The following is a 20,643-nucleotide window of genomic DNA, read 5'->3' as shown; positions in this document are numbered from 1 at the left end:
TGGCCCTTATGACCCTCCATACCTTTTTTGAACTGCCCCAGCTGAACTGTCATGATAGCAGGGACTCCAACCAAGCAGTTCATGGTCCATAAACTCTTCTCAGATGTCTGTTCATGAAAATATGGCACTTTGAAAGCCGTTTAAGAGTTCAAAATCGGAAAAACGTGAAAAGTAGCCAAAATCAGGTGGGGGTGGGCATCTTTTGATGGCCACTACGTAACTGGTAGTGACTGTAGGTATAAACTATTATCATAAATGCATGCATAGGTGGTAAAGGAACACAACGAGGTATAATATGGCCAATAGGAATCTAGTCTGTAAAATCTAGGTCACCGTTTTGTCAAAAATCCGTAAAAACGGACATTTAGGCACACCTGACTTGACAATAATAATTCCCCAGCAAGACACTTAAGTCCAATATACTCCCAGTTAGCATGAATGGACTGCTGTAACTATAGGGTAATACTTGAATGACAAAGAAAAACAGTCTGGTCAATGTTCACCTCTCAAGGTCGTTTAAAAATCGGAAAATAGACGGAAAATTTACATTTTTCAGTGGGGGTGGGTTCAAACCCACGAGAAAATATTCCACCTCCCACCCCACCCCCCACCCATGCCATCCGCCCCCAAATCTCAATACATAGTTTAACAGATGAGCATCAGTTACAGCATCAAGAGTCTGCTAATTTGCATATAATTTGCATATGATTGCAAATTTTCGAAAATGCCTGATTTTCCAGAAATCTCTTGGGGGCGAATGAGTTAAACTAAAAATATTTTTTTCCCGATTTTCAACCTCTAAAGAGTGTTTTGGTCAGTTTTACACCCCAAAACGACCCTCAAACCCAACAGAAGTCAAATTTAAAAATTTTGATCAAATCGTTTAACCCTTTAGCCCCCAATCCCGCCTGTAGGCGTGATGGCGACAACCATTCTTTGATGGCCCTTATGACCCTCCATACCTTTTTTGAACTGCCCCAGCTGAACTGTCATGATAGCAGGGACTCCAACCAAGCAGTTCATGGTCCATAAACTCTTCTCAGATGTCTGTTCATGAAAATATGGCACTTTGAAAGCCGTTTAAGAGTTCAAAATCGGAAAAACGTGAAAAGTAGCCAAAATCAGGTGGGGGTGGGCATCTTTTGATGGCCACTACGTAACTGGTAGTGACTGTAGGTATAAACTATTATCATAAATGCATGCATAGGTGGTAAAGGAACACAACGAGGTATAATATGGCCAATAGGAATCTAGTCTGTAAAATCTAGGTCACCGTTTTGTCAAAAATCCGTAAAAACGGACATTTAGGCACACCTGACTTGACAATAATAATTCCCCAGCAAGACACTTAAGTCCAATATACTCCCAGTTAGCATGAATGGACTGCTGTAACTATAGGGTAATACTTGAATGACAAAGAAAAACAGTCTGGTCAATGTTCACCTCTCAAGGTCGTTTAAAAATCGGAAAATAGACGGAAAATTTACATTTTTCAGTGGGGGTGGGTTCAAACCCACGAGAAAATATTCCACCTCCCACCCCACCCCCCACCCATGCCATCCGCCCCCAAATCTCAATACATAGTTTAACAGATGAGCATCAGTTACAGCATCAAGAGTCTGCTAATTTGCATATAATTTGCATATGATTGCAAATTTTCGAAAATGCCTGATTTTCCAGAAATCTCTTGGGGGCGAATGAGTTAACTAAAGTGTTCCTTGGGGATTTTTGCATTTTCTCTTTAAATGAGGTGTGTTTGGTAATGTTAAAATAATGGCTCCAGTATGGTGCAAAATAAACAACTGAGGTGCTAAAAATTTATGTTCTGCACCATATATCTTTTTTAAATGATATTAAGAAACCAATCCTACATGTAACTGCTAAAATTTGCTTTTTGGAGTAGCCGGCATCATTATTAAAACAGTTTTACAGACCTGTAACTTTCACTTTTTGTCTTGAGAATTAACTGTACAATACACAATATATTTGCTTGAAACTATTCAAATTACATAAAAAATAATTAGACAAATATATTTTTATATTTCAGTACGTATTTAGTATCATAAACAAATATCAATATCATGTTTTCTAAAACCAAATCCCCCTCTCATCAAGAACTCCACCAATTGAAAGTGATTTCAGACATGGAAAATTTCTTCAGCATAAACATTTAACACGATTATAAGAAAGGCACATACCATAAACATAGTAAACTATAAAAGACTTGAAAGAATGACAAAATGTGAAACAAAATACAAGACACCTGATTTATGCTTCAACAATAACATTAGGCAGACAACAACCAACATCATCTACAGAATAACAGACTCCTGCAGGGAATAAGATTTACAGGGGCCTAGTACTGAAAATTTGGCCTGGCCCCTAACTTTTTACAGAATATTCCCATACGGTCAATATAAAATTTTCACATTTTGTCAGCTGGGCCCCTGGAGTGAAATTTTAAAGTGTATTCCCTGCTCCTGATTGGGGACAGCGACATTTTGTGGTGTGGCTTTACATGTTTGTGAGCACTCAACCTTCCCTCATCCTTGTGGATAGTTTTCTCATTGGCAATCATACTACATGTCCTTATTCTCAAAGACTCATATACATCAAAACAACCAAGCAAAAGACATGTGACACAAAGTAGCAATCTAAGAGTACTGGAAGTTACTTAAAGCTAGTTCAGAGCTAATTACAACTCATAAATAAATTATGTTTTCCCAGACTAAATTATCAATCTATTTACTTTAGTGTTGTAACAATTATCTCTTACATGTCGGATAACCATTTATTTATCTATGAAAGCTAGACTATGATATTACAATTGATTAAGTTGTAAATAATAAAGATGAACTGAAATTAAATCATTGAGTCGAAGCTAAGAAATTTGAACTTATTTCTGAATTGGTCTTATTTCTTTAAATCTAAATATCATTTGGAAGATGTGGCATGAGCCGCGATAAGATTTAGTTAAACCACTAAAGACCAAACAATGTGAGTAAAAGCAATATTATGTGGCCTTCAACAATGATCAAACCCATATATGGTATGAAATGCACCAATATGACAAAATTTTAAACAATTCAATGGAAATTTGTTTTATTGTGATGACATTGAAGTGGCCAGTTATTATAGCACTCACAGCTGAGATTAACCTGATCTTAACATTTCAGCTAAATAAGCAGTTTTGCCAAAATGGTTTATTAAATCTACACTACCCTGAAAGTTCACTTCCAAAAACTACTTCTATACATGAATGTCTAATCAGTTTTTTGAAAATGTTCACTATCGGTAAACCTGAACCAATATTTACTAGTCACAGCTTAATTCAATGTAATTAGTAAAGAACAAAAGCTTCGCTCAAGCATAGTTTTTTTTTTTGTTGGCAAGTATAGATAAACACAAAATATATTCAATACATTTTGTGACTAAAATCTTTCCTGAAGCTTTTTAACCTCTGAATTTCTGTCAATCTTTATATCAGAAAATTTTATATAATAATTCAATCCTAACATAGATATAAGAAGATGTGGTATGAGTGCCAATGAGACAACTCTCCATCCAAGTCAAAATTTATATAGCAGGGAGCATATATATGTGAGGAGATGAGACCAATTTCTAACGAAGGTGTGAGCACATTTAATAGATCTGTCATCATACCAGTATATGTGCTAACTGTATCTGACAGTCTCTGTTAATTTCATTTCAATACCATTGAATTCAAAACAACACTATTGACACAAGGAATGAAAATTCAACGTCAATTCCAAACAGTACGATGTTTTAATCCAATTTTCATCAATTCTTCCTGCGTAATTCTGTTAAATGTATGAAAGATGCTCAATGTATTGACTTATTCTTTGGTGTAGCATTAAAAGGATGTAAATTTACAATTTTCTGTACAAAGCACGCCATACTAACATGCTTCCATGTGCAATATCTATATAACATGAAAATGATGTATGCTGTAAAACATTAATCAAAATTATGGATTTTTTAAGTCATTCTGTCTTTTGCATTAGAATCAGATGTTATTTGATCTTCTCATAACATTAATATATACTTATGAATAAAATAATTGGTTGATTGTTTACTTGATGTCCAGGGACAAATATTTCATACATATTCAGAACAATTAAAGTACAAGTTAACCTAAAATTGATAGGTAAATTAGCTGCTTTTACGTGGGTTTTTAATGAAGGACATGAAATCTATGAGGTAGAAATTTGCCTTGCAACAGATCACGGGGCCCTGTCAAAACTATTAACTACAGTGACATTTGCCCTATGCCCTATGGTCCAGGCCAGTAAAAATGTTGTTGAAACAGAAAAAAGTCCTATCACAAGCCACATGCAGACCCCTTCTAAAATGTAATGTCAATGTGGTGTATTACATAAGCATGATGAGACAGTATTATTATAACAAACCACAAAAGGAACCATTATCCTCCATCTGGTACAGGTATTTATTCATAATTATATAATATCAACAAATATTCCTGTAAGATTTTTATCATATTTTCTATACAAAAAAAAGTTACGGATAGCCATGATTGCTTTGTTTTCATTTTTTTACATAAAGTCTCAAAACTGTTCGTGATTTAGTAAGTTTCAGTAGAAGCTTTTGATAATTGGACAATGGTAAATCAAAAGGTAACATTGGTAGCTATGACAGCAATGTTACCAGAGAAATATTCATCTAACTGATCATGTATTTATAAAGGTTACTCGGGAACACGTGTATTTGTTTACTTTTAACACGTGTGTTTAAATCAAAACATGTTTATGTTTAATTTGATTGGACCATCAGTAAGTTATTACCGGTTTAAGTTATATCAATCATGATAACTTCATGCTAGAATTTTAGCGCTAAAATTATAATAAGATATCTAGAATTGTCATTCGAGGTTCGCCTATCCGACAGAAAGGTTCGTTATTTCTTAAATCGCCACTTGGTAAAATGTCCGAATCTTCTCCACGTCTGGAATTGAATGAAGACATACTACTCGAAGGAGATAATAGTTTACCGCCACCTAATATTCATAAAGCAGCTGATAAGTCGTCTGATTTGGTAGATACTGTAGAGCTTTTTAAGACAATTTTAGACAGCAAGTTAGGTGAGTTGAAATCTGAACTCATACAAGAACAAGATTGCCTTAAGAGAAAAATTAAGGAGGACGTCACTCTAAAATTTAAGGGGGAAGGAAACAGAATTCAGTACACCTTTAACGAGGAATTATTAGACACTGTTAATAAACTTTCAAAATTCATCCCTAACTCCAATACTCAAGCCTATAGATTAGTTCTTGACATAACTGATAAGATCAAAAGCCGTAATAAGAAAATACGCATAGCTGATGCTTCCCCTGCTGGTTGGGGAACCGTTAGGGAATACGAATCCAATGCCGTGGCTTCAGATTCTGAAGATGAGAGAAAGATACGACAAGCTGAGACCAGAGCTATCCGTACCTCCAAGGAGAAGTCAAAATCTCGCCAGCAACCTTACCCAAAAAATCCGCCTCGTCAACAACCTGCGGAATCTTATGGTAACCCTGCTTACGCTCAGCATTATCAACGTAATCAGCAACAGCCCTTTCGTGGGAGCTTCGCAAGGCGTGAGCCTTGCTCAATCGACACGTGCCACTACTGCAAGCAACAAGGCCACTGGAGAAAAAACTGTCCTCTTCTCGCCAGTCTCAGGTCATCCAACAGCAACTCCACAACCTACCAGAAGTAGTAAAGTAGGGCCTGAACGTCACTCTCCAGTCATTGTGAATGATAAGTATTTAGACACTATTCATGACCAATTTTCTACATGTTTTGTTGATAACGATTATATAGAATCTTTTTTAGATCAAGTTCAATATTTTGAAAATTGTCAGTCATATGATAAATTTAAAGGGGTGAAAGGTAGATTAGCTTGTCATGTAAAGTATTGGGAAAATATAGGTGCTTGTCCTTTTGTGCTTGATACAATAAAAAATGGTTATGTTATTCCATTTATAGATACACCTTTTAAAATGTACCACAGAAATAATAGATCAGCACGGCAGAATACTGAATTTGTCACAAAGTCAATTGAAGATTTAGTTCAAATAGGTTGCGTAATTAAAGTGCCTTTTCAACCATATGTGGTAAATCCATTGAGTGTTGCTACTCAAAAGTCCGGTAAGAAACGACTTATTTTAGATATGAGTCAATTGAATAAACACATAAAGCGCGAAAAAATAAAATTTGAGGATTGGAAGTTAGCTATACAATATTTTGACAAAGATATATATCTGTTTAAGTTTGATTTAAAATCTGGTTATTTTCACTTAGACATATGCTCACAGCAACAGACTTTCTTAGGTTTTCAGTGGGAAGGTCAATTTTATTGCTATACTGTTTTAGCTTTCGGAATTACTACCGGTCCGTACATTTTTACTAAATGTTTGAGGCCACTAGTAAAATTTTGGCGTGGAAACGGTATAAAAGTTGTTTTGTATTTAGATGATGGATTTGGCATGAGTCCAGATGAAAATACATGTAATGAGCAATCGTCCTTCGTAAAAAGGTCTTTGATTGATGCTGGTTTCCTTATTAACGAGGAGAAGTCTGTTTTTAAACCTGTTACCGAGTTAGAATGGTTGGGAATAGTTTGGAACTCGAAAGAATACAAATTATCTATTACTCAACGTCGAGTTGACGATTTGATTTTCTCATTGAATGTAATTTTGGCTAAATTTCCCTATGTTACAGCTAGATCTTTAGCTCAGGTTGTAGGTAGAATTATTTCTATGACTCCCGTAATCGGAAATGTGGCTAGAATTATGTCAAAGTTCTGTTACATGGAAATTGAAAGTAGAATTGGGTGGGATATTCCCATTACAGGGTACAAACCCGTCGAGGTTTTATCAGAGTTAAAGTTCTGGTTAGAAAATGTCACCATGATTAACTATCGTAATTTATGTCATTACAGTAAATCTTCTGTTGTCATATACTCAGATGCTAGTAATATTGCCGCTGGTGCATACACCGTTGAATTAGAAAATAAGATTTTCCATAAGATGTGGACATGTAGTGAAACGGTACAAAGCTCCACATGGAGAGAGCTGAAAGCTATAGAGTTGGCCCTTTTTTCTTTTAAGAATAGTTTCACAGGAAAAACTATAAAGTGGTTTACTGACAATCAAAATTGTGTCAAAATTGTTAATTCGGGAAGTATGAAAGAAAATCTTCATGTTATAGCAAAATCTATTTTTTCATTTTGCATTCAAAAAGGAATATCAATTGACATTCAATGGATTCCCAGAAAAGAAAATGAAAAGGCTGATTATATCAGCAAAATGGTTGATTTCGAGGACTGGGGAGTCACACATATATTTTTCAATTTTTTAAATGATATGTGGGGTCCTTATTCGATTGACAGGTTTGCAAGTGTCGAAAATAGAAAAGTTATGAGATTTAACTCCTTATTTTGGCAACCTGATTCTGAAGCAGTTGATGCATTTTCTCAAGTTTGGACCAATGAAAATAATTGGCTAGTTCCACCAATTAATCTTGTGATACGATCGATTAAACACATTATAGCTTGTAAAGCTCGAGGCACGTTAGTTGTGCCTAAGTGGATTTCTGCTGCATTCTGGCCTTTGATATTCGATAAACATCTGATTTATCAAGATTACGTAAAAGATGTTATTGTGTTTAAAAATACTGATGGTATTTATAAGCAAGGTTCTAATAAGAATACGATATTCGGAATTGAACCGTTTGGTTCGCCAGTTTTGGCTGTTTTGCTAGATGCATCTTAGACATGGCCCTAATATATATAGATATATTTTAGCAGGCATGGTCTGTTTGTGACATGGCCCTAATATATATATAGATATATTGTAGCAGTCATGGTCTGTTTGTGACATGGCCCTAGTATATGTATATTGTAGCAGGCATGGGTGTTTATGTTGACATGGCCCTAGTATCGGTAATGATATTGTAGCAGGCTTGGTTTTTTATTTGACATGGCCCTAGTATCTATAATGATATTTTAGCAGGCATGGTAATTTGTTTTACAGTTTATGGCCCTAGTATCTATAAAGATATTGTAGCTGGCGTTGAAATATTTGAATATATATTATATTTTACTGTGTATAGAAATCTGAAATATGCTAATAATTCGTCCTCTGTATATGTATATAAAATGTTATTGCAATTTTACGTTTTTCAGATATTTTTTCAGTAGGACATTGGTCAGACTTTAATTCACAAGTTGCCTCTAATAATGATCTCAGCAGTTTGTTCAAACAGTTACCAGAATTCCTTCTTTCGTCCAAGGCTGCGAGTACTCAGAAGAAATATAGATATGCCTTCAATTCATGGTGTAAGTGGACTAGTCAATATTCTTTTTCACCATTGCCAGCATCTCATTTACATATTTCTTTATATTTAATTCATTTGTCTGAAACTGCAAAATCGGTTTCAAAATTAAATGATGCTTTTTACGCCATAAAATGGGCACATAAATTAGCTGGCGTTGCTGATCCCAGTGAAAATAATCTAGTTGCATCTGTTCTTGAAGGGGCTCATAGAAAAATAGGTCATTCAGTTGTCAAAAAAGAACCTATCACACCGCATATTTTGAAAAATATTGTATGTAAATATGCTAATAATACTTGTAATTTAAAAGATGTAAGAATAGCATGTATGTGTTTATTAGCCTATGCTGGCTTTTTAAGATTCTCCGAGTTAGCTAACTTGAGAAGGTCTGATATACAGTTTTCCCCTACTTACCTTACACTTCATTTAGTCAAGAGTAAAACTGATGTATATAGGGAAGGGAAAGATGTTGTCATTTCAAAAACAGGGAATATTACATGCCCGGTAGATGTACTTCAGCGTTATCTAAAGTTAGCTAACATTCCTGAAGAATCGAATGATTTTATTTTTAGATCTATTTGTTATTGTAAATCTTTGAATATATACAAACTTAGAAAGAGTAGTCATATTTCTTACACCAGAGCCAGAGAGTTATTGTTATCTGCACTTGACAGTTTAGGTCTTGATAAAAAACAGTTTGGCTTACATAGTTTGAGGTCAGGAGGAGCTACTGCCGCGGCAGAAGCTGGAATAGATGACCAGTTGTTTAAGAAACACGGGAGATGGAAAAGTGATAAAGCCAAAGATGGTTATGTTAAAGAGAGTATACTCAACAGATTGTCAGTATCTAAGAATTTAGGATTGTAATTTATATTGTTTGTCCCCCCTTTTTCTTTATGTCCCTTTCTTTATCAATCGAAGCTTTCTGTGCTGTCGGGGCGAGCTGATAACCAAAAACTGTGTTGAGTTTTTACTTTGTAAATGCTTTATGTTCGTTTGAAGTATTGAATAAGAACATAAATGTATTTATAAAGGTTACTCGGGAACACGTGTATTTGTTTACTTTTAACACGTGTGTTTAAATCAAAACATGTTTATGTTTAATTTGATTGGACCATCAGTAAGTTATTACCGGTTTAAGTTATATCAATCATGATAACTTCATGCTAGAATTTTAGCGCTAAAATTATAATAAGATATCTAGAATTGTCATTCGAGGTTCGCCTATCCGACAGAAAGGTTCGTTTTCCCACCCACCCACCCCTTTTATTAAGACTTCATAGGAATGTGAATCAGTATGTTATGTAGAAAATAGTTGATAAAATACATGTATGTAAATCGAAATGATTTTTTCTTCAACTTATAGAACATTTTTCTATTGTAGATTGTGTTTATATGTGATGGCAGCGGTCGATGACAGCAAATTGGACATTTGTTTATTGTTTATAATAAAAATAAGCTTTCTGTGCTGTCGGGGCGAGCTGATAACCAAAAACTGTGTTGAGTTTTTACTTTGTAAATGCTTTATGTTCGTTTGAAGTATTGAATAAGAACATAAATTAACTTATACAGTGCTTTTGTTAAAAATAAACTTATATCAGATGCTGATTATTCAAGTAATGAAATGTCTTCATCTTCCCTTCAGTGAATTCAGTCAAATTAAAAATACCACAAAATTGTAACTTTTCCATACAGAGGGTATATAATTACATAACAACAATATTGTCACTTAACTAGGTTGCATTTTTTAAAGGTACAATTATTACACAGGTAGTAGGTGATAACAAGTACATTGCCATCAAAAAATATTTATAACCCGTCCAAATCAAGTCTTTGAAAATTATCTTTAAATGTAGGGTCTGCCTTATAACATTATCTAACACTTCACAATCATATCCAATGGAAAAAGCAAAATTTTCCATTCTATTTTTCACAGAAAATGGTTTTCAATGTACATGTACTATAAACTTTATTCATGAACACTTTTTATATATATGTAAATTCCTTAAATAGCTTTAACTCTGAATAAATGCAATGACGATGAGTCTGGTGAAATTAATTACTAGTTGAAAAAAATTGAAATACTGATATTACATGTACATGTATGATCATGATGATGGAGCTATATATGTAATTATGCAATGAAAGATGGGATTCAACACTGGTATAATTGACCTCTGTCCTATTCTCCAATGGGTTACTTTATCATAAACATTTATTACTTATACATTTTTAAGTTAAATGGTCTGGTCCTATATTTAAAAATTTCAATATAAAGACAAATTATATGTTTACAAACAACTGGTTGTATATAAAGAAAAAAAATGTAAACAATGCATACCTTTGGCCTGAGAAACAAATGTTTCATTAGTCTTTAGCATTATGAGAAACAAGACAAAAATTTACATTTATTATCCATGATTAAATTCTTTTCTATTTTTCATCCAAAAGCAATGTGACATTTACAAATGTCACTCATGTAGAGAACATATATACTGTAAGTTCAGAAATTATTGCAGGTTTTTATTAATGTGAATAATATTTTTGGGTTAGTATCCGATAATAAGAACTTGCATAATATCTGATACTTATATCTATATATGCAGCTTTTTCTGAAATTGCAATAATTTAATTCACATTTTTGTCCATTCTTCAAAAATCGCAATAATAAATGTATGCAATAATTTCTGAATTAACGTACAGTATAAAATTAATTCATATAGTAATCTTACTTATGCTCTTGTCCATCATCTGTTGTAAGATCTGGAGTGGCAGAAAATTCTCTTTTCAAAAGGCTTGTGGTCAATTTCATCAGGCTCTGGAAAAATAAAAATGACACACATTTCATATATGATATAATTAAATGATTTAAAAGAAATGTGTGTTGTACATCAATGAGACAGCAACCTAACAAGAGGCACAACTGCTGGACTTGCATGTTCACATGTAAAAATACCAGCCTGCTAATGAGGATTTAAATCCACATTCCATCACTGTCTCTACAATTAAGATACTAGTTGTTCTTCGTGTTGTGGATCATTTTTTAAATAATGCTTAATTAATTTTAACCTATAGTTTTCAAAATAACAGCAAAATAAATAAAGAATGTGTCCATGGGACACAGATGATGCCACTTCTAGCATATAACATTATAAAGGGACATAACTCAAGAATCGTAAAAGTGATACCACCCAAATTCAAACTTAGTTTTGTGGTAATAAGCATTGTGTATAAGTTTCATAGAATTTGGTTGAGGCAAACTTAAGCTAGAGAATGGAAACAAAAAATTCAGAAATTTTTCCATTTGTAAAGGGGCATAACTTTAGAACGGTAAAAGTGACGCCACCCAAATTCAAACTTGTTCTGGGTTTTGTGGTATTATAAGCATTGTGTATAAGTTCCATCACATTTGGTTGAGGCAAACTAAAGTTAGAGAACGGAAACCAATTTTGCTGCTGCAGGGACATAAAAATACTGCAAAATTTGGAAAAAAATGTATATTTCAAGCCCCACTCCAAAACAGGTTGACAGTTTTTTTTCAAATTCGCTGGGTAGATATATCTTGTTGTCACATGGTTGTGCTGAACATTTTTGCAATTTACACTTTTATACTAGCTGTTATAGTTTTCAACATAAATACCCAAGAGAAAATGAAATCGGGATCCATCAGGATCCCAATGAAATCCCTGTGAAATTGGCGGGATAAGCCGGGATGGGCATCTGAAGACGGGATCCCATTCGGGATAAATATCTGAAACTGGGATCCCATTCGGGATATGTGTCTGAAGCCGGGATCCCATTCTAGTTGAAACGGGATAAATATCTGAAACTCGGATCCCATTTGGGATAACTGTCTGAAGCCGGGATCCCATTCTAGTTGAAACGGGAAAACATAAACCAGAATTTTGTTTGCCAAAATATGTAAGTGTTTGGTACACAGGAAGTTGTTGAGTGCTGAATCTGAAAACGCATATGGATCTATTCAATTAGCATGATTGTTTTAACAAATATGGTTTTTATCCATTTACAGCCATGTTAGTAGTTCAAATAATTATGACGTATGGCAAGGCTATTTTTTTTTTCCAGGACGCCTTCCTTCTTTGTCAAACATTTTTGAAATACACAATTATTTATAACATAAAGCAAAGGTTATTGGTGTTTATTAACAATGTGTATGACATCAAAGCTGTCAGGTGAAGCCAATCACTTAATGGGTCACTTAATTTCAGTTTGACAGTATTTCTAAGTCAGAAAAATGCCGAGATTTTCGCGATAAAAATGGCAGGGCGTCCGAGAAATGTCAACGGCTGTTTTGCCAGACACGCTGGGGCGTTTATGATTTTTTCCAAGTTCACATAAGTGCGTTTCTATTAATTGTCGTCCGGCATATATCAATGATAGGCTAATGATCGACATCGTAAAACGTTGGTTTCTCAACTTATGTAAAATGTAAAAAAAGTCATGACCACATGTTTTTTTTTTGTAATTGTACTGAACAGTCCGACCCTAGAAAATACTGTCCTAGATAATGCGGCCACTAGTTCATCCGCATGCACCCTGTGCCGATTAAATAAACTTTTTTTTTCTTATATTTAAAAACTGGCCAGTAATAAATATTTTTATGCGATACCCTTGATTTATTTTTATAATACCGTTACGGAGACAGATCAACTTCTGGCCGATATAATATGGGGCGAGATTGTCACCTCGACATTAGTGTACTGGTAAATACGTCATCAAAATCTGATTACGCTGATTTATGGAGGATCAAGATGAATCCGATGCCGATATTTTCAGATAAGTGCATTAATAATTTAATTTAACATGTGTATATGTGTATATAATGATTATAAATATAATTTATATAGGAACTATGATTTTTATGGTTTTTATTTGAGCAAATCAACACCAGAAAGTCTGAAAGCATAAACTGAAAATATATTAATTTATTTTAACATATAAAAACAATTTGTGACGAGTGAACCAACACCTTCTAACGGAAAAGCTGGTAGAGTAACCAAGATGGATACCGAAGTATGCTGCGGTTGTCTTAAAACCTCATGGAAATATAATATGTAGAGACAACAACATCTGGGTTACCGCAAGGTGATAGTTTTATTGAGTCTACATGTTTCGCCACTTACGGTGGCGTCTTCAGGACAATTTAAACATAGAAAACAAATACTGAAGTACATAAAATGCGGTGCATATGGGGTTACAAAGGTTAACAAGACGTAACGTCACAATAATTGATTTGACAACTTTAAAATGAAAGTGAAAGTAAAAGTTAATAATGCATTGTCAGTGTCTTTTCCAAAATGGACAACACCTCACAGGACATTCCGTACCATTCCAAAAGGCTTCACTCGGAAAGAGGTACTACTTCCAATTGCGTCGGGAATGTTGTAAGATGTATGGTAGTCGCACATGTAGGGCATGGTGGAAGTTGTGGTGAATTGGTTACATTTTGCGGTTGTGGTACACTATCCATGTTGCAAGTTTATTTCAACAATAATCGTGCGGTTCTGCGGTTCAGTACGTTTTGCGGTGGTCTTCTTTTTCGCGGGTTTTCCTTTTCTTCGAGGTATGGGCGGTTTCTTCAGTGAGGTTGGTCGTAGAATGGAACTGGTCGGTAGACATGAGGCTAACGGTTGTAACTACAACGCAGGACGGCTAAGGTGGATCGTGTGCGGATGCAGGGGTTCACAGAAAAATAAATAATTTGTGACGAGTGAACCAACACCAAGTGGCGAAACATGTAGACTCAATAAAACTATCACCTTGCGGTAACCCAGATGTTGTTGTCTCTACATATTATATATAAAAACAATGAATAATCTTGTTGTCACATAACAGGCATAACTGGTAGGTATGTAAAAATTTAATTGAGTTGTGTGAATGGTTATTTGGTGAAAATAATAAGTCGCTAGTTATTTTTATCTTCAGGGGATAAAAAAGGGGGAGGGTAATTAATTTGATTCCAAATGGCTTCCAATCTACTGTATAAACATGCAATAATATTTCTATTGAATTTTTTGCTTCAAAACGTCTTGAACAAATGATTCTTTGTGGATTTTTTTTATACTTTTAGGGGATTTAATGATTTGATTAAATGGAGCTGCCAATTTTGATAGTATAAACAGATTGCATGCAGATTCCAGTTACCTTTACTCAGCAATACTTGTTGGAAGTACAGACAGCAAATTTATTTACAGAAAGGAGGAGAACTTTACATGTATCCTTTTGCATAAATAAACCAGGAATCCCAGTGGTGTCTAGTACGTGTAATTGGAATTGGTGCATGTATATCCTGCTGGGATTTATTTTGGGATCCCGTTTTTTTTTCCGGGAATCCCAGGATATTCCAATCAAAATCCCACAATATCCCAGTATATTTCCACTGGGATTTATTTCAGGATCCCGATTTTTTTCCGGGAATCCCAGTATATTCCAATCAAAATCTCACAATATCCCAGTGGGATCCCAGTATATTTCCACCGGGATATACATCGGGATCCCGCTTCTTTTGTGGGAATCCCGAAATTTTATCCCAGTGGAATTAGGTGGGATCCCAATTGAAATCCCATCGGAATTCCAGCCGGAATTCCAGTGGGATCCCAGATTTATTTTCTCTTGGGTAGTCAACAACTGCTAAAATTGAAAAAAATAGATATTTCAGGGGCGACATTAACTTTCTATCACATACATGTCATACTAAAAATGAAATCCCCGAAACAATGTATTTCAAAAAATAGAAAAAGGAACTACATGTAATTGTCTTTTCCTGATCTCGTTCATTGTGAAGTATTCTACTATTTATAAAAACAAATGATTACATTTAAAAAAAAAAACTTAAAAAAAATTGTCACTTGTACTTGAAGTAAAGCACACCTAAGCACATATCCTTTACAGAAAAGTTTCCTTATTTAACCATGTTTCTCGTTTCTCGTTTTTTATATAGATTAGACCCTTGGTTTTCCTATTTGAATGGTTTTACACTAGTCATTTTTGGGGCCCTTTATAGCTTGCTGTTCAGTGTGAGTCAAGGCTAGGTGTTGAAGGCCATACTCAAATTGACCTATAATGGTTTCCTTTTACAAATTGTGACTTGGATGGAGAGTTGTCTCATTGGCACTCATACCACATCTTCTTATATCTAAATATATATACCAATAATTCTCTGCAATATCTGAATCATAATTCATAATTCATGCATATTATTCAATAATATTTTTTCGCTTCTATTTACAGAATTTGTTAATTTGTCTGATTCCTACAAAGACATGACTTAGCACTTATAATGTGAAAGGGCATCATATACTAAAATCTATCAATTTCCTTTCTAAATCTTATTCGTTATGATCCGTCATGATATTTATACAACTGTTTGTCATTTCTCAATTCTTTTCATGTGCAAATCTGATTCTTTACGATTACCAGAAAACATGAAAAGTTATTCTAAAGGTAATGGAAAAGCTTCCAAAGAATCTTGGAGAAAATCAACAATATATGGAGCTTCCTTTTGTCTGGATCGTAAATCACTTTCATTTCATAAACTTTGAAGTATCTTTTATCAATAATGTATGTTTCAAGACAAGAAATAGACGCTGGTAATCAATACCTAAAGTATCAATATATAATCGCATTTTCATTCAGTTCAAATGAATTTGTAAAGTGAGGATGAGTCCTGTAAAAACTGATTTCATTAAAACCATGCAAACCTGGGATAAACAGATAAACTGTTTTATAACTGAATTACATCAGGAAATAGCACCAAATGAATACGACTCAGTAATTTTACTTCGGTAAAATGAAGACTTTTTCATACAGCTGTATATACAAAAGGATTCATATAAAAATCACTCTTGGTCTGAGTTTTTCACAGTGAATGCATGGTCCATGGTAATTGTGGGTGATTCAAGCTTGGAATTTACATGTATTTCAGTGATCAAACTTTGATAAAATAAAGGCTTTTCTACAAACATACATGTACAAAGGGATTCAGTTAAAAATCACTTGGTCTTGGTTTTTCACAGTGAATGTTGGTAATTGTGGGCAATTCATTAAATATGTCTCTGCATTTGACATAGGAAGTATGTGACAGGGTCAAAAATTAGAGTGTCATCACTGTATATCACTTGTAATGTAACCATGTGATTAGCTCTACACCAGGATGAGAGATTTTTTTACATAATTATCTTTTGTGTACTGTATTGTCCTGATCACTAATGATTAACTGTTTGCGTTTAATGACACTTTAAACCCTGGCCGTGTTAGGCGCAACTTTTTGGAAGTTTTGGTCCTCGGTGCTCTTCGGCTTTGTACTTGTTTTGGCTTTCAAGCTTTTTTCATCTGAGCGTTACTGGATGGTCTTGTGTGGATGAGAAGCACGTCTGGCGTATTGAATTTTAAGCCTAGTACCTTTTGTAAGCTATTATTTGTGTGTTTCTTTGTCCTATATGTTCTCCCATTTATTTGTATTGTGGTCCTGTCATGTGATGTTGTCGTTTTGGTGTTGTGTTTGACGTTGCCATTAAAGCGGGAGGTTTGGCATGCCACAAAACCAGGTTCAACCCACCCTTTTTTTCTTAAAATGTCCTGTACCAAGTCAGGAAAATGGCCATTGTTATATTATAGTTTGTTTCTGTATGTGTTACATTTTTAATGTTGTGTTTTTGTTGTGTCGTTGTTCTCCTCTTATATTTGATGCGTTTCCCTCAGTTTTAGTTAGTAACCCGGATTTGTTTTTATCTCTATCGATTTATGAGTTTCGAACAGCGGTATACTACTGTTGCCTTTATTATTCAGCACTATGGGCTATATGGTGGCAGTCAGTTTTTAATCAGTGGAAAAACCAGGAGTGCCAGTAGAGAAACCTTTGGCAGGATAAGTGCAATCCTAGCAGGGTTCAAACTATCAACCTCAGTGTTGACAGGCTAGTGATCCCAGCAGATGAAGTACTTAAACCATTCTGCCAGCAAGGCCGTGGCACCCTGACAGAAGACATGGGATTTATATGTACCTCCCATTAGTCAGAAAACAAACCATACAAATACTGAAGAAGAACTCAAAAAGACAGGTGTCTGTAATAGATGTCAGGCTTTAATTTGATTAATTTAACAGAGATTATCAGAGTTCCTAAAAGAGATGTTTCACTGTATATAAAGAATGTAAAGTTCAGACCACAAACTAATCTTATATACAAACAGTAATTCAAATCCGTTAATCAGCTATTTACATGTACCATATTTTAAAATAGTTCAAATATGAAATGCATGCATGGCTGAACAGTATTACAAACAAATTAACACTCGGTCATTGGCCTTCCTTAATTAGTCTACAGTGTGGAAAATAATGTGTACAAGTACCGGTACATGAGGTTCCAATTACATCATATTTCATTGGTGAAAAACAAATATTATAATACCAACCTATTCATATTAGATCATAACATTTTTGAGTTTTCTTATAAATAAGATATGATTTTTGTAATGGTAGATCTGGGCTCTCCGTCATAACTTTACTCAGTACTCTGGAGTACAAAATTTGTGCTCGAAACTGTGACCAAATCCAGTATTCTGATTGGTTGATTTCTGAGTTTGAGTATGATTATCATACTAGAAAGTTTTATGACTGGAAGGCATGATTCTTTTGAAGGAATTTTTTCAATGAGAAGTATATGGAATTACAGCAACATGAAGCCTTAAAGTTTACCAAAGTCACAACATAACTTTTGTTCCCAATTTTTTTTTTAAAGTACTCCTAACTATATAAATAGATACTCATGGCTATTCAATACCACAACACAATACACACCATTTCCACAATACTGAAGTATTGACACCAAAATAACCAAAAATTTAATGTTACAATCAAAACAAAAACAAATCATCCTTTAAATAACCTAGCATTATAAGTAACCAAGAAAACGGTTCATTAATTAAAATCAATGGCCTGTCCAAATATTTATCTAAATCAGGTTAATATTCACTGATGGAATCACAGACCTAAAAAAAATCAAATAAACCAATTAATTGTGCCTTTATACAAAGTGCTGCGATGACTTTTTCCAATCATTTGTATCCAAGATATAACTAAAGTCTATCATCCAAAATGACAGAGTATGATCTACAATGTATAGCTTTCCAATAATACACAAGCCTTATTTTAGATATGGTTTCTTTTAAGGAATTTGTTGATTAAATAATTGTTGACACAGAGATATGTCATGCCTGAATGTAATTTGATAGAAAAATGCATACCTTGGAATTAAAATATGTGAATGTGAAATATGCAAAGTATTCAAAGTTAATGAACCATGACTGACTGTACATTTACTGGGCCAAATAATTTCTGTGGAAATAAGATATGCAAATGCTTATACATTGCATACAAAATTTCATAAATAAACCACAGTGATCATTTTCCAGACCAGGATGTAAAATTCTTTTTATTTTGATAGCATCTATTTTTATAGCAATCACAGATATGATTGCCCCCTTGAAATACATTTTTCAAATTTCAGTATCATACAAAAAACTTCTTTTAGACATACGGACTATACAGTGACCTAAAACTGCTAACCTTCTATATCAATTGGTCTCTGGTGGAGAGCCTCAGATAATCCTATGGAGCTGTATATAACATAATAAGATGTGGTGATTGCACATGAAACAACTTGGGTCTCATTGGCAATCATACCACATCTTCTTATTTTCATATACAGCTCCGTCTGATTTTCTAATTTAACCTATCCACATTTGGATTGCATGGGTGCAAAGTTGACAAAAATTCAAGATGGTTCCCCTGTCTGATTCAAGGAACTCTTAATTCTGTTCAACTTCAACTCCATCATGTCCATAAAAATGGAACAAAAATGTACTTCATGGAAATAAACAAACAGTTACATGTAGTCTGATGCTCTTATATCTAAATACATTAATAATGCAACCTGTTTTGGAACTGGTTATGACCTTCCAATCCCATGTTCCTAACCAGTCCACAAAACAGGTTTTGCTTCAGAGCAATCTTAGGTTTCAAGACAGTGATGCTCTCCTGAGAATATCAATTGTCTATTGAAGTCAGATTACCTCTTTTCTAATTGTCCTAAACCTTGATCCAGTTTCAGTAAAGTATAAAGATTTAATTGATCTTCTTTTTTCTATGAATGAAAACAGTGATAAATCAATGATGGGATAGAGAAGATATCATTTAGACCTAACTATATATGAGGGTCTGGATGGGGTTTACAGAATAGAGAATAATGACAAAAAAATATAATGAATAGAGAAAAATGCGCAAAAAATATACTGTAAATTCAGAAATTATTGTGAAGTTTTTATTTATGCGAATAATGCGACTAGGTGAGTTTCGCATTAATTAGAACTCATTCAGATATCTGATAAATACATCAGTATGTAGATTTTCCTGAAATCGCAATAATTACTCTCGCATTTTTGTCCATTCTTCAAAAATCGCAATATTAAATGCACGCAATAATTTCTGAATTTACAGTAATGAAAAGAGTAAAATGTGCAAAAAATATAATGAATAGAGATTAAACCATTGTGGTGACGTCAGCCTATTCATTTACCGTGGATTCTTTTTCTAGAATCAACGCTTCCTACATCTGCCGCAGAAATGGACTCACCAAATTATATTCAATTGTTTCCTTTGTGTGCCTAATTTCATTAAGTTTGAATTGGCTAATTTACTGATTTCTGTTCACTAATGGATTTAATTTAAAAACTTACTTTTGTAACTTGTATATGCCTTCACTGGGAATCGAACCCTTCCTTGAAATCTGTTATGAATGACTGACATCAACACATCGACGAAACCTCTCGGCTACCAATGGGTTACAACTTAGATGTCTATTTTATATATATAAATGAACATCGGACACACAGGGGTTGTACCTTTATATATACACAATGGGCAGTCGTATAGTATAAGTTGGTAGCCGCGAGGTTAGCATGCTTAAAATCAACGAGTTAAAAGATAGGGATTTGTCGGTTTAGGTTCGAATCCCTGTATTATCTCTGTTGTCCCAATTCTGTTTTTTTTCTAATTTTGCATGTTAAAGTGGATATTTTAGTAATAATAGCGTGTTTTACCGTTTATTTTTTGGATTATTATTGGCTATTTCACATGTTTGAAACAAAAATTATTACATTCTATTTGTCAATTTTTGTTGTATAAATATAGTATGATTTTCATCTGTTTTACTACATAATTTTACAAACATTTGTTCGCAAATTCCTATGCTAGAAAATCGTGATGTGCC

The 20,643-nt window shown here is 34.0% G+C and overlaps 1 protein-coding gene across 4 annotated transcripts in view; it reads right to left on the bottom strand.

Annotated features, from left to right (window-relative positions):
• Positions 1-20,643, bottom strand: part of LOC127732859 (protein nervous wreck-like) — a 73,480-nt gene that overhangs the window by 42,572 nt on the left and 10,265 nt on the right. For all 4 annotated transcript variants that reach the window (XR_007996458.1, XM_052242044.1, XM_052242046.1 and 1 more), the window contains exon 4: positions 11,090-11,175. Coding sequence is in view for 3 of the 4 variants with exons in the window: in XM_052242044.1 (XP_052098004.1) it covers positions 11,090-11,175 (86 nt within the window). In the remaining variant the exon portion in view is untranslated. The remainder of the gene's footprint in view (positions 1-11,089; positions 11,176-20,643) is intronic.

The sequence above is a fragment of the Mytilus californianus genome, unplaced genomic scaffold (genome assembly GCF_021869535.1).
Source record: "Mytilus californianus isolate M0D057914Y unplaced genomic scaffold, xbMytCali1.0.p SCAF_29, whole genome shotgun sequence".
NCBI lineage: Eukaryota > Metazoa > Mollusca > Bivalvia > Mytilida > Mytilidae > Mytilus > Mytilus californianus.
This window is presented reverse-complemented; position numbering and strand designations above follow the sequence as displayed.